At 42.5% G+C, this 27,146-nt stretch overlaps 1 protein-coding gene across 13 annotated transcripts in view; it reads left to right on the top strand.

Annotated features, from left to right (window-relative positions):
* The window catches only part of epb41a (erythrocyte membrane protein band 4.1a), a 50,237-nt gene that overhangs the window by 19,615 nt on the left and 3,476 nt on the right, over positions 1 to 27,146 (top strand). For 2 of the 13 annotated variants that reach the window (XM_037794596.1, XM_037794598.1), the window contains exons 13-20: positions 203 to 277; positions 1,840 to 1,887; positions 3,853 to 3,915; positions 8,054 to 8,224; positions 23,830 to 23,958; positions 24,771 to 24,887; positions 26,542 to 26,622; positions 26,901 to 27,020. In XM_037794596.1, the coding sequence (XP_037650524.1) occupies positions 203 to 277; positions 1,840 to 1,887; positions 3,853 to 3,915; positions 8,054 to 8,224; positions 23,830 to 23,958; positions 24,771 to 24,887; positions 26,542 to 26,622; positions 26,901 to 26,999 (783 nt within the window). In that variant the 3' untranslated portion in view covers positions 27,000 to 27,020. Of the gene's footprint in view, positions 1 to 202; positions 278 to 1,839; positions 1,888 to 3,852; positions 3,916 to 8,053; positions 8,225 to 11,400; positions 11,452 to 12,349; positions 15,988 to 23,829; positions 23,959 to 24,770; positions 24,888 to 26,541; positions 26,623 to 26,900; positions 27,021 to 27,146 lie in introns of those variants that run through there. The other 11 variants (XM_037794597.1, XM_037794609.1, XM_037794604.1 and 8 more) reach the window with 10 other exon arrangements.

Consider the following 27,146-nt stretch of genomic DNA (forward strand, 5'->3'; position numbering starts at 1 on the left):
ATAAAGAAACAGGGAGTCCCACTGGTCAGATTATGACAATACACAGTTGTTCTATGTATGCGTATCCTTAACTGTTCCTGTGTGAGAGACATCAGTGTACAGGAACATTTAAGGAGTGCACCAGACTTGTTTAGTGGAATGTTTAGGCCTCTGGTTGTGCTCTGAACTGATCCTGATGTGTGAGCTTTGTCTGTGCTACCAGACGGTGGCGAGGAGAGAGCGGAGGCACTCCCCCTCCGTGACCACCGCCAACGGGGAAAGAGAGAAAAAGAGCCAGGTTTGTTTGCTTGACGCATGATCAGACGGAACCCCTGTCGGAACCAGCTGACAAAAACTAGAAAGAATAAAGCTGTATGATACTGTGCAGTGTCTACTGTATGCAATATATAAGAAATGATACGTAGAAAAATATAGTGGCAAAAACATTTAGCAAAACAGGGACACAAAACACACACACTGTCTTTGAAGGTAAAAAATTCTGTATGATACATAAACTAGATATATAGACCATAAATGATCATATAGTGGCCAAGACTCAAGACTCCTCCATGTTAACCGAGGGTTTATAATCTGTCCCTTGCCTAGTAGGAGTCGGCCATACGGATAAAATATTAATATCATTTCCAGTTGTTGATGGCCAGAAAAAATGTCTGTTTTTAGCAAATCCAGGAAATGTAAAACGTGACGAATCAAAGTACTAACTCGCGTTTATGTAAAATAATATCAAAATCTAATATTGCCAAAAATCTGTCCTGATCATTGATTTAGCAAAATAGCAGTGGTCTAATATAGCCAGAGATATTAAAGGGATAGCTACCATATTATATGTGCAGTATGGTGAAATCTGTGACGTCATGGTAGCGTCATATAACCCACTCCTATTGCCTGGAAAGCTGTTAATGTGAAATATCTGCAGGAAGTGATGAGTTCCATCGACAGCAGCTTAACATCCGGTCAACAGAGCGGTAAAGTAGAATGACTGATGGTCCGTGTCCACAGCCTCCGTGCTTTCCACGCTCCCCATTCATTGTCTATGTAAGCAGCCGCGCAATGCATTCTGGTAGCGTGGCGTCGCGATTCGAGAGACTAGGCGTCACGACGCCTGCTCATCATTTGCATAAAGTTGAGGGCTCGTCTACTTTATGTAAATCACGGGCGTCCAACGCGACTTGCCGTCTCTCCAAACTCTCGAGGATCTTTTAAACTAAACGTTGTTGATCTAAAATAAAGACAGATTCAGCAACATGGATTATTTCTCGCCTCAAATGTTTTCAGAAACACATTTCAGTGAACTATTTACGTGAAATAAGAGAAGAAAGTTTCCAAACGAGCCTCCATACTGGTTCCGGTTTGAAAGCTGGGAGCAGCAGCCAACGGCGGGAAAGCGTTCGTCCAATCAGGAGCCGAGTGCCTTGTTTCTATAGACGTCGCGTCCCCTCGCGATAAAAAACGCCCCTGTGTACACGTACCATCAAACTCAGTGAATTTAAACACTCCTAAAGATGATATGAAAATGTCCACTATGCTAAATCTACCATAATAATATATTATAGTACAGATATAATAGCTCATTTGTTTTCTGAGGAACTCACCTTTATGAGTTCATGTCGGTCACTTGGACGTTTAATACTGACTTTGATTTGAGAGTTTACAGCAAACAACTTGAAATGTTTTGATCAGCTTTTGAGTGTTTAGTTTCAGTATCGTTGAGATGGTGAAGCTTTATGTTCCTTATGTTCTGTCATAGTGTTCACAGTGTTTTTTACTGTATTATAACTGTGTGACTGAACCAGGACGTTAACGTACCGTCACTCTGTCTCTCCTCTGATGGTGGAGTAGCACTCTCCTCAGGACAGAACAAAGACGGAGATGGTGCGAGTGAGGAAGGTTAGCATGCTCCTGAGTGTTCCTGCTGACTCACCCCCCCCCCACCATCCCTCCATCAGTTACACATGAAGAGACTTTTAATTTGCTTTTCTGTTGTCTGACGGTGCCGTTCAGTGCTTTAATCTCTTGATTGCTTTATGATTTCTGGCTGCTTGTCTTTCTGTGAAGGCTCGTACGGTACACGCCCGAGGAGAAATCAATCCATCTGAGTTCTTATTGGGTCACTGTCTTTCTGTCCTGCAGCAGCTGTTTGACAAAAAAAAGTGTTTTTCTTGTATAAAACATGGCTTCTCCCTCTCCAGAAGCAAACATGCAGGAATATTGTTTAACGATTGGAGGGTACACACACTCGTGTGTTTAAGAAAAGCCCCGTTTTCTGCTGATTGAATCAGATGTTTCTGTGATTATTGTGACCAATAATGATTGATTCTGCAGTGGCATTGTGTGTGTATGTTTCTGACGCACACAGTTTGTAGCTTTGTAGGAACATAGTCAGAATTGGAAAATAAAATAACTATAATTATTATTAAAGGGACTGTTTGTAACTTTCAGAAATGTCTTGTTAACAGCGACACCTGTGGCCGTTAAGTCAACTAAAGTCAGCGTCCTGTTGCTGGCGCTTGTGCTCGCTCTACATAGACATGAAGGAGCATCGCTCAACACAGTGAGGAGACACACGTCAGCTAAAAGCACAATATCACTCTATATTTCAGCTGCTTGGCAGTAATGTTAGCTGACCAGACCAAGGTCTCTCCATGAATCAATGCTGATCCTAGTGTTGGCTTTTCCTGCCTCAGCGTCGGTGCCAGGACTCTGAAGCAGTGAGAAACGTTATCGCCTCCCGACCACAGCCGGAGAGAGCAGGAAGACATCGGCACCCGGTCGGACACGATAACGTTTCTCTCTGCGGAGCCCCGTCACTTCACAAGACACGGGAAACCTCTGTTGGTCTGGAGGAGCTGCAGCAGTTATTTCTGCACAAACGTCCACTGTACATTCACTAGATAGTGTGAGCGCGCGTTCACATCTAGAGGTGGAGCGAGACAGCGAGAATGCGCGCGCTGTCTGAGTGAAGGCAAGAAGGCAGAGGAGGAGAGACTTCAGCCACACGCAGGCGCGCATATGCGAGCGCGCATGTGTCCCGACCCGGTGCATTTATATGCTTAAAAAGTTACAAACAGTCCCTTTAAGCCACCATTTGATGTTCTTATGGTGCAGTTTAGTGACGGGCTAGTAGGATATCCATTGACTGTCTGACTGCTGTTAAATACAGGTCTGCAAGTCAGTAGCATTTATCGTCTATATAGCAAATAGGTGTGTTAACAATAGCCCAATTACTCCATGTGTTTATGTAACGGAGACACTACAGGCTGGTTCATATCATGGTGATAAGCTTAACACAACAGAGTGGAGCATCTAGCAGCTAATGCCACATGAGAGTGAATATTGGACTTAACATTCAGCAGGTGGTAACGTGTGTGAAGAACAGACTGCTTGTCTAATTCACCGTATCAGACTAAAAGGTGATGCTTTGCAGGTTTCAATTGGCTGATAATATCTATCATGATCAATATATTGAAATGTGGACAAAGTGACAAGGGAATGTGATTTTTTTTTTCAAATATGCAACCTCCTGACGTGACGAGCTGCTCGTCCTGCACGCTGCACTGCAGCAGCGTTTGCATGCAGCATGTGACTGTGTGTGTGTGTGTGTGTGTGTGTGTGTGTGTATCTGCCTGGCTTCTCATAAACACCACTGATGTGTGTGTGTAGCTGACTTCAACTCCATTCCCTCCCGCTGAGCTGGGCACATTGAGAACTGCAACCCCATAGCTCTTTTTGTTTTGTGTAGTTCATGTGGTCGCCTCGGTCGCTGCTGCTCATTGCAAATCAAATATTCTAATGTTTGAATGAACTCTGCATTATTCCAACCAGCTCTTCCCTTTGTTTCCTGGTTTCCCACAGAAAAGAGCTAAGAAACTTGAGGGTGAAACTATTTATATCAGACATAGCAATTTAATGTTGGAGGTTTGTATCTTCAGTCTTCAGATATATCTGTTGTGGCTGTCACGTTGTTCTGCCTGCATGGCCGCTGTTGGTTTTGTTTTTTGCTTTGACGCCTTCTGTTTCTTTTAATTTCCAGCTTAACCCTAAAGGCTTGGCATGCACTATTTTCCTCTCTGATTCTCATGCAAGTAGCTTCATTTCACTTTGACATTGTCTTTGTCATTTCATATTTTCATTTTATGAAATATATGATTGGGAAAGATCTCTTTTTTTAAACATAGCTTTTAACTGGTAATGTAGCCTGGCTGTTGGTGCTGAAACAAGCTGAGATATGAGCGATCATATCATTGCCTCACTGCGTCGCGCGGTGGCTGCGTGATTCATGCGTCGGGTGTTCACACCAGCTGCGTTTCTGCTGCTGTCAGCTCTTTCTTTCTACATAGAGTTCTCCTTTCATAATGGCCGTTTCATTTCATTATAAATGTCATTTATATTTATGTTAGACAGAGAAAGGTTAAGAAACGTGTGGTAATTAGTAAATAATAGTAATAATCCACCATTAAAACCCCGTACTATATTCATTCATGGAGCTCTACAAGTCACTGCATGTTCTACAACACTGTCCTGCTCATATTTCAGAATAAAAGCCTTGTGTTAACAAACGAAGGAATTCTGTACACAGAAAAAAACGCTTCAGGGCCTTTATTTTGAAATGAAAGCAGGAAGTGTTGATTTAAAATGAAATCTTTACTTGTTTTCATCTCCGTAACAGATACAGACATGTAAACTGTAGTAATGTGCTGATATGATGTCAATATACAGTCAATAGATCACCTTCACTGGCTGTTGTTGCTGTGAACCGTCAAAAATAGGCGAGACCTTGAATCTCTAGAAGAGACGCAGCAGAGACGCAGTGAGGCTGCTCTAACCTGTTAACACGGACGCTGAAATAAAAAGCAACAGGTAACGCAGCCGCCACGCTGCTGACGTTCCTGCAGTGAGTGTTACTCACCGACTAGTAAACTGATCACATGTCTAAAGTTGATGGAGCGCCACTTTAACTATTACATTTTCCATCAGCTGCCGGAGCCACTGTGGAGAGAACCAGACCTTTATTATATTAGAGACCTTTATTTCTATTCTATAAGTATACTCATGTTTTAGTTTTCTGCTCTTGTTTTAATTTGCTATTGATGCAAACAAACGTGAACTCTTCTGCTATTAAGATCTCAACTTTACAGTCATTTAGCTCTCGCCATCCAAAATCAGATAACTTTAATCTCCAGCGTGCTGATGAACTGATAGCGAGCCCTCAACCAACCAGAAGGATTTGCAGTCCTCTTCCTCTTCTCATTGAAATGGAACGCAGCCATCATGAGCGTTTCCTGCCCTGAAACGGGTCTATTGACAGAGAAGGTTCTTTCCCAGTCATGTACGTCTCAGTGAAGTCACTAACACATTCTGGACTCTGCTGTTGTGTCTTGGTGGTCCTCGTGGTTTCTGGAGACTTCCAGTCTGTTTTCATTTTATTCATTTCATTTTCTACATGAACCGAACTCCCTCACAACGCTTTGACTGTATTTACTGTCTGTCTGTGAACTTCTGCTGCCCCCCCTCACTGTGATCACTGTGCCTGTCTGTGTCGGCTTCCTATCATTTCAGAAGAGAGGGATGACGTGATATCACAGCTTGGAGACATTCTGTATAATGCTGCATTAATTAGCTAATATATTTTGAATCAAAGGACTACATGTAATGCAAAAGGGGTTACTCAATGTGACAACCCCACAGGGATTATTATTATTATTATTATAACGTTAACAGTCTCTGCAGCTCTGCAGAGTTTCTTGGCGTCTTGAAGCTCAGTTTGTGTTCTGGGTGAAACCTCGGCCTGCTATGTGTGTGTGACATTTCAACCCTCTCTTCATGTGTCTGTTCTGGATGTGTTTGCTCAACTCAGCCTGCCATTAAACAGTCGTTTACATCAGCAGTAGTTTCCACTACTCGGTGTCCACTATCACTCTGCTGTTTCACATGGCTGGACGTGATTAAAACATCACTCAGACGTTTTGGGAAATAGTCATCAAACCCTGAAGAGTTCTGTATGTCCAGGATGTGTTACGCCTAGCTTCATTTAATCATTGTTAAGATGTTTGATCATTAATAAAAGCAAAAGAATACATTTATGATTCCATGAGGAAAAAAGAGGAAGTCTGCTCATTGAATACTGCAAACGTCCGATGTTTTCTCTTCACCATGCAGGCCAACGCCCGTGTGAATATAGAGCAGGCCGTATACAGAGACCTCCAGGATTGTTGGCATCCTGAGTGAAAATGAACAAACGAGATGCGGAAAAAAAAATGTCTTTCTTGTTTATCTTCATGATCTTTCATGCAAAATATTCAAAATAATCAAACCTTTAAAGGGACTATTTGTAACTTTCAGAAATGCTTGTTAGCAGCGACACCTGTGGCCGTGAAATCAACGAAAGTCAGCGTCGCGCTTGTGCTCGCTCTACATTGACATGAGCGAGCATCGCTCAACACAGTGAGGAGACACACGTCAGCTAAAAGCACAATATCACTCTATAGTTCAGCTGCTCGGCAGTAATGTTAGCTGACCAGACCAAGGTCTCTCCATGAATCAATGCTGATCCTAGTGTTGGCTTTTCCTGCCTCAGCGCAGGCTGAGGCAGCGGGGCTCCGCAGCGAGAAACTCGTCTCCCTCCACCCGCAGCCGGATCGAACAGGGAGACGCCGGAGTTTTGGTCGGAGACGATAATGTTTCTCTCTGCGGAGCCCCGTCACTTCACAAGACACGGGAAACCTCTGTTGGTCTGGAGGAGCTGCAGCAGTTATTTCTGCACAAACATCCACTGAACATTCACTAGATAGTCTCAGAGCTAAACTAACTCTTCTGCAGTGTGGAGTGAGCGCGCGTTCACGTGTAGAGGTGGAGCGAGTACGCAAGAACGCGCGCTCTGTCTGAGTGAAGGCAGGCAGGCAGAGGAGACGAGGCTCCGGCCACACGCGAGCGCGTATATGCGAACGCGCATGTGTCCCGACCCGGTACATTTATACGCTTAAAAAGTCACAAACAGTCCCTTTAAATGAAGTAACATAATTGAGAGAAACATTCCATTTTTTATCATGAAACTAATATTTTTTCTGAAAAATATGTTATTGGCACCCGTTCATTTCAGATTCTGTGCAGCCTCCCCTCGCAAAGATAACAGTCTTCTCCTATAATGAGGTTTTCTAACACGATCGTGGTCCTGCTGGAAGGTCCAACCACGGCCCGTTTTCAGGCTGTTTAGGTTTTCATTTACTATCTGCTGGTATTTGATGGAGTCCATGACACCATGTGTTCTGACAAGATGTGCAGGGCCTTTGGAAGAAAAACAGACGCTGTAGCCTAAACAGTATAAACTTATATTCAAATTCATCTTGACCTTGGAAACAGCACAAAACACAACGTGCACATCTACGTATGTTGTGATTTTACATAAACAGCCTTCAGCCTCTTACTTTCTTACACTTTTTGGGAGCTTGCAGTATTCAGTGTACGGACTACCTCCCCTTTTCCTCTGTCGGACGTGCACGCCGTTCCCCTTCTTTGCTTTAGTTCCGTCAGACTCGTTCACCATTATGCAGGTTTTCACACCAGACAACACTTCCTGTGTTCTGTGTCGTTAAACATCTCCTCTTGCTCTCTGTGAGCGTTCTCAGTAACCTCTAATCAGGAGACATCCTCTGCTGCTTGATCTCTCTTATCGTGACCCAGACGAGGGAGATTTAGAAAAGGCTGCTGGGCTGAAATATGGATCAGAGATCACAGGAGACAGATGATGACTCCTCCCAGCGCAGTCTGGTGTCTGAAAAACATCTTCCATGACCTCAGTGTGTCATTGGGAATAGGCCGGCTCATTCCAGCTACATGCTTTTGAAATAACACAAGCCATATTGAAAGACATATTCCAATCTGTATGATTCATTACTTTTGGCTATTTATCACCTTTCTTTACTCATATAAATGTTTATTTTCCACGTGGTCCTATTCGTTCTTTTCCCTCCTCCTTATTCAATCATTTATAACATCCTATTACTCATTGATTCCCTCCACATCTATACCTATTCTGACTCTCACGTTCTCGTTGAAGGACCTGGATAAGACCCAAACTGGGATCATGCGTCACCACACGAGCATCAGCGAGCTGAAGAGGAGTTTCATGGAGTCGGTGCCGGAGCCTCGGCAGAGCGAGTGGGACAAGCGTCTGTCCACCAACTCACCTTTCCGCACGGCGAGCATCAACGGTCAGCTGCAGCCAGCGGTGAGTCCAGCAACCTGTGGAGGAAACACACTGCAGCAGTACTGTTGATTACTCTCTCAGTAGACATGGTTTTATACCACAGTCACATCATCCACATAGACTCTTGTTGTTGTTGATTCATGTGATTAGAGCAGCTTGCTACACACAGCCCGGTTCTATCTCTGTGCTGGACACACACACAGATGAAACTGATCATCTCATCTGACCCTACTGGAGGTAACCTGTCAGACTGATCCTTTAAACCAAAGTCTCTCCTGCATAACTGAGTTGTAGTTTGAGTACGGCGGCTCAGTAAACCTGAACTAACTCTTGGTTTAAACTTTGTATGCTAGCCAACTATAACCAGCAGGTTTTTCACTACTAACGGCAGCTTCAGCTCGACTTATAGGAAGTTAAACACTTTGACTGGGACAGGAATTAAATTAGACATCAAGCCAACAGTAGGAGCTAGAGCCAGTTTGTGTCTCATGTATGTTATTATCATGCCTCTACAGATCCCTCCGATACCACGGAGTATCTGAGGGGGAAAACAAATTTGAGATTTCGAGAATAAAGTCATAACTTTACGAGAACAAAGGTCGTAATATTACGAGAATAAAGTCATAACTTTACGAGAATAAAAGTCGTAATATTACGAGAACAAAGTCATAACTTTACGAGAACAAAGGTCGTAATATTACGAGAATAAAGTCATAACTTTACGAGAACAAAGGTCGTAATATTATGAGAATAAAGTCATAACTTTACGAGAATAAAAGTAATTTCCCCATCAGGTCTGTGTGTTTTTTTCTTCAGAATAAACTCAGTTTGTTGCTGAATCTCTTCCAGGTCCTGATACTGATGATAATGTGCTGCTGATGAGCTGATGAGTATTTTATTATTTGTGAAAACTAAACTAAAGTACAACTTCACAAGATGCTCCACGTTCCTCATTTTCACACTATTTCCCCTCTAAAATAACACGTACAATTACTACTTTATAATATTATGACTTTATTCTCGAAATTCTCAGATGAATTTTTCTTCCTCAATGTGGCCCTAATACTCCGTCGTCCTCTGAGGGTCATATGGAAGGAAAGAATAATAGGCTACATTTGACACCTGTTATTAGTGTGCTTTAAGTTAGTCGGTATGCCAATTAAATACTCTACTACTTAACATTTTTTTATAATTATAATTCCCTGTTTTTATTGCACATTCCAAAGTCGCAGGATAAAGACATGTTTGGCGATTACAGCAATAAATTGTGTAACTCAGTTTAATTCATGCACACAGATTCCTAAACTGAGCCAATCCGTATACTCCGTTTATTAATTATTATTAATTATTTGGTTTAGTAATCTGTGCTCACAGATTGTCTTTGATTTATCCCTGACATGCTAAATGTTGTGTACAATGTTGTCAGTTACATTCGTCCATAATGTTGTTAAATGATCTTCTGGGTTTTTCATAACTCTGTCGGATGCTGAGCTCTAAGACTCATTACATTACAATCATTCAGCAGATACAGTGAGTGCATTCAGACTCAATAGGAACAAGAGCTAGTATCAAACATCCCCTCAACCCAGAGCTCCAGGAAGCAACCAGAAGCTCTCATCTGGGCGACTGCAGCGGCCTGCAGGTTCACTGTGAGTCAGGAAGAAGTTAGTGATGATTTCATTAAAGCCCTTCAACAAGTCAAGTAGTTCAGACGGCTTCACAGTCAGCCTCGTTCTATTTCTATAACGTCACAGGAAAAGCACAAGTGTAAATAATCTGTCACGTCGTCCTGGGACACTTGAACAGAACAGCGCTGTTGGGAACGGGTAGGAGCACGTCTGCTTATTAGCAAATATCAAAGATAGTTATTAATATCAATAAAATTATCAATATTTATAAAATTATCAACTGATATTTATCATAAAAGAGCACCAAAACGATGAAGGTGCAGCAGCTCAGAAAGGCATTAACATGGCTATCAGAAGTTATTAGTAATATATATTAACCCTCCTGTTGTCTTCCGGTCAAATTTGACCATTTTTCAAACTTCATTATATCATAAATATGGATGTCTTTCACATAATTGCCCCAAAATGACATGGATGGTTCCCTTATATGGTCTTTGCAAAAAACTTTGACATATACCAGTCCAATTTTGAGTAAAGTCCAAATTGTTCATAATTTCTGCATTTTTTTCCTAAAAAAATTAGGTTTAATTTCATTTAAATTAGGTTTATTGACCATGAATTCACCCAAAAAAGTGTAAAACTTGTGGTAATGAGTTGGAATGAACTTGGCCAAAAAGGTGTAATACAGAATTGGGTGATAATTTATAATGTATGCTTTAAAAACAGTCAAACCAGACTGGGTCAATTTTGACCCGGGAAAACAAAAGTTGCATGGTCAACGGGAAGACAACAGGAGGGTTAAAATAATTATTGATTATATTGAATAATATGATTTAATTTACATTAAATCCCCTCAAGGCACCACTCCTTCTTATTAAAGAAAAAAAAACTATCACTTTGGAACTAAATTAATTATTAAATTAATAACTAAATTCACCATATCTATAGCTGGTAAAGGTTGAAGGATTTTGGAATTCTTTGCATCGCAGCGGTTGGCAGTATTTACTCCTGTACAACATTAAATATTGTATATGCAAGTATATGCATGTATGTATTCCAAAAAGCATTTATTTACAAGATAATAAAGGTGATATTAATCTAATTAAATAACCAAACTAAACAAATCAAAGCACACGTTTGTTTAAGAACAGGCACTATCTCACCATAATATCAAATTAAATAATAAATATTCACATTTGATTTTAACTCCATAAGACAGAACCTGAAGATTTAGAAAAATATGAAAGCCTTTCAAGAAGTGCGTTTTATACCAAACTACTTAAATGACTCAAATGAGCACACAGTCATCGTCTCAGTTGACTAGTTTAGTTATCAGGTGTCATCATGTACTGGATATTCCCACTATTCTAAATGTTAATAATCACCTGGACCTCCACGGATCCTCCACTGAGTGGTGCTGTTGGCTTTCTCCATCTCATCCCACTGCTTTCACACACTGAGCTGCAGCCACAGAGACACTTCTTCATAGATATTGTTTTCATATTTGCTGATGTGAAGACGGCATGCGTGTGTGTGTGTGTGTGTGTGTGTGTGTGCGTGTGTGTGCAGGGGAGGATGTCCACAGTACCTGCGCACAGAGTAGATGGTGGCGTGTCCGAGGTAAAGGTGCTCGAATCTGGTTCTTTCTGACATGTAGGCTGCAGTAGATCAACAACCTTCCAGCATCTCTTTATGAGCATTATAAAGAATGGAGGCTATGTGGCCGACTATTAACCGGCAGCTCTCCAACGTCACCGGATTGTGCTTGGCTGCAAACCCAAAGGCTTCAGTATGCTTCAAACCAGCGACTCTGTAGAAACTGTCGTCGGAACATAAGTGTGTATATACTTATGCTGAATGGCAACGAGCTTGCAGCCATAAAGAGGGACGAGACACGATGACATGTTCTGTACAAACGGGACGAGGGTGCACACGTTCATGTGTTGTATTCGGCTGTTAACATGAAATGTGACGGAGTCCTGCGTACTGTCTCACCTGCACACACCCGTCCAGTCGCTTCGTGAAGCGGGCGTGACTGTCGGTTTTGGAATAGGTATAAAAATGTGAAGGTGTAGGGGGGGAGGCGGTTTAAGCAGCGGTCAACAATCTGACAAGCACTTTGTTTGAAGCATACTGGCTACTTTGTGTCCCAGATCCTCCCGTCCCCTTTAACCCCCTCACCGCTGCCTTCGCTCTCTGATTGGCTGCTGCCAGCTTTGTCATCTTGCTTGATCTGCCGATCCGTCCCATGGCTGGGTTAATCCTGACAATGTATTTGCATGACTGGTGTTGCCTGATATATGATCAGTGAAATACTGAAGAGCAAAATGAAGAGAAGAAAAGAAGCTGATGATGAGTAGCCAGAGCACTGACCCTCCCTCCTCCTCCCTCCTCCTCATCTGTCTCACCCTCCACTCCTCCCTCTATCTATCCCTCCCTGGATGTCTTTATGTCTTTTTCTGTGTCTCTGTCTTTGTGCCTCTGCCAACTCTGTCTTCATCATCTTCATCTTTTAAAGTCTGGGCCAGTCTCCCCAGTCAGATCCCCTCCTCCTCCACCTCCATCCTCCCCTCCTCCTCCTCTTCCTCCTCCTCCTCCACCTCCATCCTCCCCTCCTCCTCCTCTTCCTCCTCCTCCTCCTCCTCCATCCTGTCCTCCGTGTTCAGACAATGACACTGAAGGTCAGAGAGGATCTCAGTCCTCCGATCCGCCGGCGTTTCCCTCCGGCTCTCGGCTCTCCTCCACCCACAACTTGAAGACACAGTTTCTATCCCAGACATGAGGTCCTGCACAATAACTCATTTTTTAATACTCAATAAATCCAGCCATAACAGCACTTTTTTAGCTGAAAGCCTGAGGCACAATTTTAGTAATTTCATATTATTGCTGAGTGCTAGGAATTATGATGACACCTATAATAGATGTAGTCTCCATTGCATCATCCGCCAGTTTAAAATTCCCAGATTCTCCCTGAGCCAGTAGATTCCTGCCGGCTAAAAGCAGATCTTGCCTTCGATGCAGTACTACCCCCCCGCCTCCCCTCCCATTGTGTGCAGCGCAGAATTACCTTAAAACGTGTTTCATGTTAAGCTCCCCAGAGGTAGCATCTTTCCTATTCCCACCATGGAACAGATTTATTTATTAATCCTCAGTACACTCCTCTTCCACTCCTTCCTTCCTTCCTTCCTTCCTTCCTTCCTTCCTTCCCTCCCTCCCTACTTATCATCTTCATATAAACTACAGAATCCTTCATGTCTGTTTTCCTGTCAGAGGAGCTCAGCGCCTGCTCATTCTCTGATTCATGTTTGGGTTTGAATGTTTAATGAACAGCTGATAGTCAGTTAATCCTCCTCCTTCAGATACGGTTGTTTACTTGCAGCGGAAACAAATGATGGTCAAATTATTACAAATAGCAGTAGCCTAGTAATTCACCCTTTACTATGTGGTGCCTTCAAATGAAACTGGTGACGTTGTGTTTACAACACGGGAAGCCGTGTACACGATATGTGTGGCGTTCAAGTGGTTAAGTTGTGAGAACACCGGAATATCAACATTTTCCATTTATAAAATTACGAAGAAAAACAATATATGCCTAAAATTACAATATATTAACTTATTATGTACCGAAAAAATGAGTTCCGCCATTTCTGTCAACGTCAACAAACACGTCAGAAGTCGTGAACTCTGAAATTTCAGAAACTTTCCACTTCCGAGGTCGTGAATACGACATGAGGGAGCGTTCATATAGGCCCGACTCGTAAACACGGTAAACATGGTAAACGCATTAAACACGTTAAACACGGTAAACACGTTAAACACGGTAAACACGTTAAACACCTTAAACACGTTAAACACGTTAAACACGGTAAACACGGTAAACACAGTAAACACGTTAAACACGTTAAACACGTTAAACACGTTAAACACGTTAAACACGGTAAACACGGTAAACACGTTAAACACGGTAAACACGTTAAACACGGTAAACACGCTAAACACGTTAAACACGCTAAACACGCTAACCACGCTAAACACGATAAACACGTTAAACACGATAAACACGTTAAACACGTTAAACACGTTAAACACGATAAACACGTTAAACACGGTAAACACGTTAAACACGATAAACACGTTAAACACGTTAAACACGATAAACACGTTAAACACGGTAAACACGATAAACACGTTAAACACGTTAAACACGATAAACGCGACCCCATTTGAAGGCACCACATGTTACCCGCTCCCCTTAGTTACCGTTGCTACCCCCGTCAAGCTCTCCATTCTAGTGCTGCTTGTACGCATGTTACCATGATAACAGCAGCAGATTTACCGCCTTCACAGAGGCAGACCAAAGTAGGCCAGGTTAGTTTTATCAGCTCCAGCGAGCTCATTAATGAACTCTTAACTGTGAGCGTTCAGCAAGCTTCAATAAGAAGAATGGATAGTCAGAGATTCCTCCGCGTACCACCGGTGGTACGTGTGCCACCGTTTGAGAACCGCTGGTTTAGATACTCTGGCTTGTTCACAACCTGTCTGATCTGGATCATGATTTCTTGCCCTGTCAGACTTTGTTGTGCGATGTCACCGTGTTCTCAGATCCTGGCATTACTTTGGGGAGTACAATGTTTTATGATAAAAATGACAGCCAAAGCTACGGGAATAAAATCCAAACTGATATAAACCAGAATTTCCCTCTAAGTGACGTCTTTCTCAACCGTCTCTTCAGTGCATCTTAAGGCGATAAGTGAATCCTGAAAATCCTCTTTCCGTTGTAGTCGCTGTGTAACTATGAAAATAAACTATGACACTATTGTCACAGTTCTAACCACACACAAGTAGAACCAGACTTCTACAGGTTCATATTCAGACAGTGAGCCACGCAGCATCTTAACGCTGTCATAATGGGAGATTGAGCTCACTTGACCTTCCCAGAGCTAACCGATGGCGTAACTGTCTGTTCACGTTAACGCTCTTCTGTCAGACAACAAACAACTTACTTTAACAGCTACAGGGGACATCTTGTAAAACCACCCCCCCTGTCCCTTCCATGCTCCATACCCAACCCTCCCACCCCCCCTGTATTTTCCCTCCAACCTCCTCTTCCTCCATCCCCTCCCTCATCCTTCTATCTTCCGTCTCCTGTCAGTTGACCATATCCCACTTGTCTGTTCATTGTTATCTGTCTCTCTTGGTCTGCCGCTGCCGAGCACAGCGAGGGAGGCAGACTCTGTTCGGACACAAGGTAAGAAGAGCGTGTAGTCTGTCCCCGGCGCCGCTGGGATCGCCGCTGTACAGACATGACTGCCTGCTGGAAGAAGATGAGGAGGACAGTGAGGTTGATTGGGTTGATGATGATGATGATGATGAGGAGGAGGAAGAGGAGGAAGAACAAGCCTGCGGTCACACTCTAAAGGTGGCTATCAATGTGCCAGATGAAAGGAGGAGCTTGGTTAACCCGTGTGAGCTAAACCCGGCCAGGCTCAAGCATACCCGGATGTCTTTCTTTCTGTCGGGGCTGCTGGTGATGGCCCTGACCATGCTGTGGCTGGCCTTCATTTAACACCAAGAGTCCCTGAACATTGAACCCACGGTGCCCTCGGCCAGTTACAGACTGCTTCATTCCAGTGCTGTTCTGTCCCTCCACCTTCTGTTCTATACTCAGTTACCTTTCTTACCTTCCGTGCACCTCAGTTCAGTCTCAAAGGGCCACACTCAGAGATCAGTTTCAGTCTTTAAAGCGAGCCTATGTAACTTTTGCTGAACAGCGGCCACTGTGGCCACAAGTAGCCGTTGACCCTCACTAAGCTCCGCCCCCAGCTTAGTTACTGTTGCTACGCCTATCAAGCTTTTTAACGATGATAACGGTGGCAGATTTATCAGTGAAAATTTGTAGTAATTTTTGAGACGGCGGGTCCTTTTTAACGGAAAACATCCATTTCTCTATAAACTGTCCCAGAAAGATCTGATCTGCTAGCTGACTAAAGTAACTTTAGCTGAGGTGGATTGATTGACCGCCTCAAGTCAGCATCCTAACCAGAGGCCTGTACTACGAAGCCTTTTCAACATACCCAGTATCTTCTCCTTATCTGGTTTAAAGGCAGGGTTGACGATGTTCTCCAGTATCTCCAGTATATCTGTTCTATTGGTTGAAATGGTCTTTACACCCCGACAGCGATCCATTACTGATGAGCTCTGAAAAAGGACCGTTAAAGAGCCGTCATCTGTAGCTGCTGTAATCCTGTAAAAACGTCTACCAATCACTGCCTCGCGGTCCGCTCGAAAAGAACCAATCAGATGCCTCCCTGCCTCCCTGCTCGTTCTCTACCCTTGGCGTGCACCGGCCTGAACTCAAAGCGCGTCGCCACCGCACGTTTCCTGGAGAATGGAAGAGAAAACTCAGCCCTGGTCATGAGGTAGCGTTGTTGAGTTGAGGTCCTCTCTCCGCTCTGTGGCGGTGAAGTAGTTACGATGCGGCGCTGCTCGTGCACAAACGCTTTCACGCTACGCAGTCCTACGACGGTCGTTATCAACTCTGTAAATCAACCCAGAGTTTCTCAGTCTGGCTACGAGCGCATTCACTTGAACGGGGCGGTGTTTACAGCCTATGACCAATCGCAAACATGGACAAGTCTACCGTCAGCAGAGCAGCACTTTTTACAAACCAAGAGTCAACTATAATATTAGACAAATACCAAGAAGTAAGACTAACCAGACTAAAATGAATACAGTTGAAGCTGCCAAATGCAGGAAGAAGCTGGCAAAAGATCTCAGGTAGGGGAATCTCAACTTTTAGGGACCTAATGTAAGACTAACTTCAAAATCCTTAAATGAAGTCAGACATTTTATTTGTAAGAGAACAATGTGCTATTTCCTTTCTCAAAAGTTACATCGTCTCGCTTAAAGAAATCAGCAAACTGTGTTCTCGTATATGAAACGTGATCATACAACCTTCATGTTTGCATTCTGCAGGATGAGATGATGACAGAGTTGTTACTACTAACTTTCATTTAGTGTTTGCATTGTACATATTTCCTCCTTCTCTTCTGCTAGAGTAGGTTTCCTGTGTCCTACAGCGATGTAGTAAACTGCATGTTGAATTTCAAATTATAGTATACAAAGATCTGACTTTGGGACATTTCTGCAGCCCCTGGACGACATTCAGACAAACATGAAGAAACATTAATAGTGAGTGAGTTGACCAAAGCTTTCGGACTGTTAGGACTCTGTGTGGTCGTGACAGACGTGCTTTAGGGTTAATGAGTGTTAATGTTGGACCAAGTCTCAGCAGACAATCAGGCCAAGAGTTAAGTTAAGAATTCATTAGTGGAGAAAAAGGAATTACTCAGGAATGCATCACAGCAATTTTATACTTTTTTCCAGTAACACGTAGAGGATATAAATATTGATTCTGACTTTATAAGCCCTGATCCACGATATGGCCAACGATGGAGACACAACTATGATGTGATGCTGGGATGATGATATGAAGAGGATAAGAACATTTAACTGTAGTTTAATTACTGAGCTCATCTAAATCTTTGAAGGACACAGATAAGACAGGACAGATTTGGAAATGCAGCACAACTGTAACAACCCAGTTGTAATTCTGACATATTCCAGAGGTTGTTTTAGAGCCTAACGGGAGCAGTGTTGGTTGCATGACTGATGGAGGTATTCTTTGTTTGCCGAGCTACAATATGCAACTTTTCCCTTTGGCTCAGACTCGGTTTAGACTCCTCTCGGAGTCAGCGTTTAGAACAACAACATTTCGGACTGTTCTGGCTATCAGCGGATCCCATCGCTCAACTCAGCCCATCCAATTGTGATTGAATATTAACTCAGAGTATTAACGGATTCACGATAAAGATGTTCAGACCAAACAAGAAGCGAGCACCGTGCGTTATTCACTCAAATTTGACTGCTGTATTATTTTATTCACCTCAAACAGCCGATGTAGTGATGGTACATGTTGACTGTGGCTTGTGCCGGCTCACAATCAGGCGGCTAATCACAGAACTCATCAGGAACTCCAGTTCTTCTGGTATTTTCTTCTAGTCTCCCTTATCAATTCAAGTCAATTTTATTTGTAGAGCCCAAAATCACAAATTTGCCTCGGGGGGCTTTACAATCTGTACAGGATACGACACCCTCTGTCTTTTACACCACGATCCTCTCATCAGATAAGGAAAAACTTAACCAAGAAAAAAAACCTTTTAACAGGAGACACTGTTAGAAACCTCAGGAAGAGCAACAGATAGAGCCAGAGCAACACGACCTCCTCTCCACACCAGATAGATAGAGCCAGAGCAACACGACCTCCTCTCCACGCCAACCAGATAGAGCCAGGGCAACACGACCTCCTCTCCACGCCAACCAGATAGAGCCAGAGCAACACAACCTCCTCTCCACGTCAGATAGATAGAGCCAAAGCAACACAACCTCCTCTCCACGCCAACCAGATAGAGCCAGAGCAACACGACCTCCTCTCCACGTCAGATAGATAGAGCCAAAGCAACACAACCTCCTCTCCACGCCAACCAGATAGAGCCAGAGCAACACAACCTCCTCTCCACACCAGATAGATAGAGCCAGAGCAACACGACCTCCTCTCCACGCCAACCAGATAGAGCCAGAGCAACACGACCTCCTCTCCACGTCAGATAGATAGAGCCAGAGCAACATGACCTCCTCTCCACCATGGAACCTAGAGAGAGGACCAGATTTTAGTTTTTAATTCACAGTTGTTCAGTAACGTAATCGATGTCATCCATACCAATAAGCTCCCGTCTTTGTCCCTTCCGTCTTTGTGTGTTTATGAAGTAGATTCTTAAAGAAGCAGGATGAGCGTGTTGTTCACTCAGCTTTCAGTTTACTTTGAATGCACTTCTTCACCGCATCTAAAATGTGCATCGTATCCTGTGGGAACTCACCTTAATAATTCACATACAGTCCCTAAATGACCAGAGTAACCGTTGAAACGTAATCTCCCAAAATGCAAATTACTATCTGTGACCAGAGAGACCTTCTCCTGGAGCGACGCTGACATGAACGCCTTGATATGGTGACAGGAGGCAGTGAGATGGAGGAGTAACTGCAACACTAGAATAACTGTAGTCACTCTCTCCAGCAGAGAGCAGTAGCAGGCTGCCTTTATGCTTTATGCTTTACATTTAGATTTTGATGCTAGTGCTGGCAAAGCAATGAACATACATTTATTTTGCAAGTTTGATTCTCACCGGGAACATGGTACATTACCTCCAGATGCTCACACTCTGAAGTCCTATACACTGACGAAAGGCTCTTCTCCCGTCTACTCGGCTTTTGTTACTGCCAGTCATCAAAATGGAGCATTGCAGTGTAAACAGTGTTACAGTAGAGTTCTGTCTGACGAACGTTAAGCAGTGCAGGTTGTGACTGACTGACTCTGGGGCTCACCATAGCTGTATACGCTCCCTGCTGAGACGGTTCAGTACTAGAAACCCGGATACTCAACCGGCCTGCTGCTGTAACAGCTCTCATATATATTCACTTATACTATATATACTATTCACATATTCACTGCCCTTTATTCCGGTACCTGTCAAACTGCTGCCCGTATGCCAAAGAATACTGAAGACACGGAGTCAGACAGTTGGCTCAGTGCTTGTGGATAAGACTGTGTTTCTGCTGTCTGCAGACCTGGGAGTCACTGCTGCTGCAGTTTGGTTGATAATTAATCATTAGTTATAGTATTACTAAGTGATATAAGTAGTTTTATTGCCTTTTGCAAGGTAATTTCTTATTTCCGTGTCCGCTGATACCAGGGCTGATTACATTATGGACAGTTACAGTATATTCAACACCTCTTTTTGTTTGCCTTCCCCCTGCTGTGCGAGTCCTGTTAACTGCAATTTTGCAATATTTGACATTTACAATGTGACATTTTTTAATGTTCAATGCCGTTGTTTTTCAAATGATTTCTTTCTACAGTTCGTGCACGTGGCAACCTAGTTATGGTCAGAGTTAGGTCACTATAGCACTGGGTAAAGATTAGGGAAAGACAGCCTGTTCTCATTCCCAGGGCATCAAATACCGAGGCTTTGTCACGGCCTTCGCCGTTCGGTACCACCCCACATTGTACCCTTTAACGCTGGTATGAAATGCACAGGGCTTTCGTCCAGGAGACTGATGTTTGTGTCCTCTGCGTTAAGTTTCACTTTCACGTTACAGCTGTTCGTTCGTATCCCGTGTTCACGACGTTCAGTGTCTTTGTTGCCTAATCGTAAAGTCGACAAGGAGCGTGGCGAGTTGGGATGAGAACAAGTGTGGGAAGAGCGTGGTTATGGTTTAAACTACTGGATTGCATCAGGACACAAACTACAGTCTACAGAAAGTTGAATGTACGACGGTTTTCATAACTATAGCAGCAAGCACAAGTTTGTACAGCGTAGTAAACCAGGAACTGCCTGTAACTGAATGTGGCCTTTGACATAACTAAACTGTCCAATATAATCTGTGTCTTCAGTCAACATAGTCCACGAAGTTTCTATCCAATATGCTCTCTATCTCTATTGGTGTTTTTGTTTTAACCAGTTTTTGTCAGGGCTGTAAGGGACAGATATTAAACCTCAGTTTGATAAATGTATCCGTGGAACCAAGTAGCAAAGACTCCTAAAACAGTACTGAAAGTTGGCATCGGATATACAGTAGATGGTCGTATTCGAGATCTTGTTTCTTTTTCTTTGATCAGATATTTCCTGATTTAAATAACAATTTTTCCAGTTTTACACTTTTTATCTAAGACAAAGTTCTAGTATCGCTGCTCGTATTTAACATTTAACATTTGTGAACTTTGGCTTCTAAACTAAAGTATCAAAGAAAGTATTGTTTTGGTATCAGCACCAAAACCCAGGTTATTGTCTTAAATGTACAACCTAGTCCTGCTTACAATAAAGGCTCTCTTGGCTATATTTTCACAGACTCCCCTCAACTATTGACCCGGGCGTTGCCTAATTTGGCAAGTAGCAGATCTGGTCACATGACAGACGCTGCTATTCTCATTCTGCTAATAGTAGCTATATTCAATGTGAAAAGTTGCATATTTAGCTATATATTTAATGTTTGTCCAGCCTGATTAACGACGGGGTTACAGCACATTTGGTAAAGTTTTGTCGTGGTCCATTTGTTAACGTTGGAAGTTGCTGTATGTTGATGTTCCACTAAGATCTTTAATTTGATCTCCCTTTCACACCTGATTATTTTCCTGCTGTGTGACTTCCACAATTTCAAGGCTCAGAACCAAACGTTTCTTTAATTTCCTGAGAAATGTTTTAAAAGATCTCTTATTATTGTACATGAAGTAAGTTTCAGTCCACCGACAGTCCACTTTGTATCAGTTAGTTGACTTCACTTTATTTGCATCACTAAACAATCTTCTAAGAACTCATTACCATATCTATTGTGAATTCTTGAGCATTATTTCCACAGTATAGATGATGTTTCAAATGATGACTAGACATGTTGACCATTTGCTCACTTTGACAACGTATGACTGGATCTAAATGAACTCTGGGAAAGTATAATGTTTACCCTTTGAAATGTTGGTGGGATTAACAGAATACAAGCTGTAATGTGTCTTTACTACTTTTACTACATTGCTATTTAAACTAAATATGTCCATAACATACTGTGCATGTTCAGTAAATGTGCTCAGCTCATCTGTACGACCTGCTAATGATTCAGTGTCATTGGATTTTTGGGATAATTCTGAATCTATACGCCTGTACTTTTCACTGTGATACTAAAACAAACTAAAACGTTGTTTTTCATTGTCTACTGATTGACTTTCTCTTATTCAGCCGATAGACTTATCTGATCTTTCTTAGTATGTTGTGGATTTTCCAATGTTAATTTAAAGCTACAGTAAGATTGTTATAGGGACCATGAAATAATAAATCCGTCAAATCTGACATGTACATTTAAACATGTAGAGTACAATTAGCCCTGTCTCCTAGAAGTTACCTTCCCATACAACTAAACTGCATCTTCAATTATGTTTGGAGAGAAAAGCATTTTGTCTTTGACGTATCACAAATACATTTGTAATGACGTAGTTCAGCTAACGCCGTGCAGAGCAGGTGACGCATTATATCAAGTGACCGTTAATGAAAGTTGCGTGGTATAATAATGAGTATAACAAACACTGGACTTTCCCCCAGGAGATGGCTGTTCACGTCCCGCGTGACACTAAAAGTCAGCGTTCACTTATTTTAAATAACGTAACAAACATAGTCATTTTAAGCCAGACAATGGCTTAAAGACAGTTTTTCTACAAAAAACAATCAATTATCTTATTAGAAATTATATTTAAAAATGATTGACTACTCCTCCATCATTGAAAAATCCAGATCCAATAAATACGCAAACAATTTTAATGTCTAAATTTTAACTGCCGGACACCAGAACTCACCTACTTCACTGAGAACTCTGTTCCTGTTCCTCTGTTTCCCGCATCACACTTCATCACTAAATTGCGTATTGGATCATGTTCCAAACGAGTTGTGATGTCATAAAATCATCCCGTACGTACTCACCTTGAACTGAGATTTAAGGTGAGCACAGAGGAACTTTCCCTCTTCAGCAGATGAAAGTGAAAACTCTGCACCGACATCATTCTGCACAGTGAAGCTCAAACATACAAATGAAGTAACAGGAAGATAAAACAAAGTTCTGACTGGAGGGGACTTCAGTGATCGTTTCATAGTTTAGGAACACATTCAGCAGGATTCTGGCTGGGTCTGTTGTTTTGGGAAACTACATGGACAACTCCTGAAGTAATATTGCCATCTAGTAATAATAAGCACCATATTGCAAGACAGAAGCAATGCACAATAAAAAACAATGGTACTGAAAGACAGAAGTAATGAATGAGCTTTCTCCATCTGACCACCTGTCTCACCTAAACTCTGAAGAGCTGCAGATACAGTAATAAAGAATGTGAGGCTTCTCCTGCGCCTGTTCAGTAAAACCTCACCTTAACGCATCATCCACACGTGTCAGGAGCGCGTGGCGGCTGCGTGACTGAGGCGTCGGGTGTTCACACCAGCTGCGTTTTTGCTGCTGCTGTCAGCTGTTTCTTTCTACATAGAGTTCTCCTTTCATAATGGCCGTTTCATTTCATTATAAATGTCATTTATATTTATTTTAGACAGAGAAAGGTTCAGAAACATGTGGTAATTTGTAAATGATAGTAATAATCCACAATTAAAACCCCGTACTATATTCATTCATGGAGCTCTGCAAGTCACTGCATGTTCTACAACACTTTCCGGCACATATTTCAGAATAAAAGCCTCATGTTAACAAATTAAGGAATTCTGTCCACAGAAAAAAACGGTTGAGGGCTTTTATTTTGAAATGAAAGCAGGAAGTGTTGATTTAAAAACAAGTCTTTACTTTTTTTTTTATCTCCGTAAAGTTTTCTACAGATGTTTAGACATGTGAACTGTAGTAATGTTGCTGGTATGATGTCAATATACAGTCAATAGATCACCTTCACTGGCTGTTGCTGCTGTGAACCGCGCAGCTCGCGTCAAAAATAGGCGAGACCTCGAATCTTGAAGAAGAGACGCAGCGTCTCACGCCGTGTCAGTGTGGCTGCTCTAACCTGTTAACAAGACGCCGAAATAAAAAACAACAGGTAATGCAGCCGCCACGCACTGCTGATGTTCCCGGTGTGGCCGAGGCATAACTCTGGTGACCGCTAGATATAAAGTTAGCGACCTATCCCTAATGTTTCACTGCCTAGGTAATGAATATAATGAATGGCCACTGATGAGTGCACCTCTCCATCTCAATATGAGATCAGGTTCATCCCTGTGTGAAATAAACTCATTCTAAGTATAAGAACGTTACAACAGTAACCTAAGTTTCCCATGTATATTATATCTACAGTATATGTATATATGTATTTTGTATGGAGTTAGCTGCTGACTGTTTATCTGATCCCTCCAGTCTCCTGTGCTAAAGACCCAGACAATCACCATCTCAGACATCACCAACTCCCTGAGAGGAAGTGTGACCTACAAGGACATCCCCTTAGTTCACACTGAGACCAAGACCATCACATACGAGTCAGCACAGGTGAGGGGAATTCTGGGAATCGTTAAGAATCTACAGGCCTTGATTAAAAGTCTTGTATACTATGCAGATATTTGTACAGATGTTCACTGTAGAGGACGGTCCCGGCCTGACAGTCTGAGTCTGACTCTGACAATCTGTTGAAATCAGGCTAAGCTCACTAGGCTAGGTCTTACACTTTGTTCCATCAATGGCTCCTTTAAGGCCTTATAGTTGCCACACAGTGGGCGGCTGTGGCTCAGGAGGTTGAGCGGGTCATCCACTAATCTCAGGGTTCGGTGGTTCGATCCCCAGCTCCTCCTGAACCCCTTGTATGGTAGCTTGCTGCAATTGGTATACGAGTGTGAATGGGTGAATGAGAGACAAATTGTAAAACACCTTGGATAGAAGTGCTCTGTAAACGGTAATATTGGTATTACACCTGAGTTTCAGTACCAATACCAAAACAGTACTTTTTTGGTGGTTTACTAAACATGATTTGTTTTCACTAATTTTATTTTAAAAAAGCCAAAGTTCTCAAATATTTAAGTAATTTAAACACGAGCAGTCGTACAATAATTTAATCTGAATAAAACAGTCTATAATTAGAAGCTTTTGATTTAAATGAGAAAATGTCGGAGTGAAGGATGAGTAAAGAAGAAGAACTATTTGACCGGACGTGCGATGCTTCATTTTGGTCGGTAGACGAAAAAAGTTTTGAGGTTGAATACGCAGCTCTGGTTCCATGTAGGACTAGAATGTCTTTAAAAGTCTTGAAATAAAAAAAAAGAAAGACTAACCTAATTCATTTGAGGTTCTTGTGTAACCCTTAAAAGGTGTCTCTCCCACAGCCAGTGGACAGTCTGGCAGAGAGGGACTCAGGAGTGCTGCTGAGTGCCCAGACCATCACCTCAGAGACCATCAGCACCACCACCACCACCCAGATCACCAAGGTCTGCTCACCTCACTAACAGCCCCACAGTCAGTCAATACAGATCAATGCAGTCATTTACCCCCATGCTGTGATGGATCCCTATCCCTAACTCAATCACTATTGACCCTTCACAACAAGGAACTGCTGGAGAGTGACTGAGGGAAGTGTAAATGACGTGAACGTGACTAGAATGAGAATGTCATGCCCTAGTTACCTGATGAGCCGTTGTTCCACTCGCCTCCAATTCCTTTCATTGGTGTATGTGAAAATCTGAAACATAATTCTGAGTTTTTGTCCATATTAGTAAATAAACTCATGTAAACAACTCAGATCTTTTATTGCAATCTGTTTTTTGAGGCAACAATACACTTAAGATGTTTATGACTGATGTTTTGTCGGTTCTATTTCATTCTTTCTGAACGCCAGACGGCGGTGCTTTAGCACTGGATATCTCCATCTTGCATATATTAGCAGGTTGAGTCATTATACCAACAAAGTCACCTGTGACCATGTGATGACTTAGTATAAAACCCTAACATCGTCACGCAATCTGTTCCTTCTATATTCTCGCAATTGAAGAAGCTGATAGCAGGTCAATTCGGTTCGCTTGTAGCCTCGTTACCTGAAGGTTGGTGTTTCGTTTTTTCATCATTGCTACGGGGGTTGTAAGACGGATGAACCCCTATCAATCCATCGCCATCAAAATCTAATGGATTGTTCATTGTGCTACACCGCACCCCTCCAAAACATGTAATATAAATCCATTGCAAACTTTAGGAGTAATCCTGCTAACAGACAAACAAACAAACATGCCAACGTAAAAAAATAGTGAAATGAATGTACAGCAGTAGATACACATTTGTTTTTTAATATGGACATGAAAACCCAGCAACATGTCTCAGCTACTCAGAAACATCAATGAAAGACACTCTCTATTCAAAACTGCATGAGGAGGGAAAGACCTGAGGCAAAGACACTGTGTGAGGTGAAAGGAACAGGTGCATGTTGGTGTTGGCCAGCTCCAATCCTCTTCTCATGTTAACAACCTTGCAGAGCTCGGACCTTTAGAATAGAAACTAAACCAGAATCAGGAATGTCTGGTTGCCATTCATCGTCCATCTTAACAAAGATGTTCCTCGCATCAGCAGCACGCCACTCTCCTGTGACTGGCCCTACTACAGAAACATCAAGTGAACTGTGCATGTTAATGTGCATCTAGAATTTAGGCAAATATTAAGAGTCCCTCGCTGTTTTGGATATTATGCACATTACAACATTGGTGGATCTCTAAGACGTGGTTAATACGAGTCTGCTGATGCCGCCGGTTGAATCTGGTACAACCAGCACAGAAATACCAGTTTCAGTGTGACACTCTGCCAGTCTAGTTGTTTTACTCTATAGTTCTTAAATAAGACATCGCTTTACCTACATAACTAATGTGTGTTATGCATACATCAATGTTCCTTTGCATCGTCCTCCAAAACTCTCACCCTCTATCGGGGATGGACATCAAACTTGTCTTCCAGGGTGATCAACGCCAGGTCTTCTCTGGCTTCACTGCCAATGTGGATTTTCTGTTGTCATCCAAAATTCAGAGGGATAACAAAGATGGATTTTGGTTTTTGCATGTTTTCCCTGCTTATATTTGAGCTTGTGTCACGTCTCTGTTGTAGACGGTGAAAGGAGGGATCTCTGAGACTCGCATTGAGAAGAGAATCGTCATCACTGGAGACACTGAGATTGATCACGACAAGGTGAGGAATAGAAATGATGGAATAGAAAGTACCGTTTCATGTCTCACTGTTCCCATTAACTGATATTGTAATCACGTTGTTTTCTTCAAAGCTCTGCAGGTGGTTTAATTGTGTTGTGTACCTGTTAGTGAAGCTGGAATAATTTGTGGGCTTAATTTGCCTCACAGATCAACTGTGTTCATATATCAAGTAAATCTGTTCTGCATGCGAGTCACTTTAATTAAACTCATTAATCATGTTCTACTCAACACGCCTGGTCTGTTGTTCTTCCTCCGCAGGCTTTGGCTCAGGCCATTAAAGAGGCGAAAGAGCAGCACCCAGACATGTCTGTTACCAAAGTGGTCGTACACCAGGAGACAGAGATCAGCCCGGAGTAACACCGACTGATCCTTTGGAAGGTGAGTGACCATCATCACCCACAAACACCATCAGCCATCACCCACCATCACCCATCATCATCATTATTATAACTGCAGTATCAACATCCATATCCACCTGGCTGCTCCTCTTGGAGCTGCTGGGCG

This window comes from Sebastes umbrosus, chromosome 15 (genome assembly GCF_015220745.1).
Source record: "Sebastes umbrosus isolate fSebUmb1 chromosome 15, fSebUmb1.pri, whole genome shotgun sequence".
Lineage (NCBI taxonomy): Eukaryota > Metazoa > Chordata > Actinopteri > Perciformes > Sebastidae > Sebastes > Sebastes umbrosus.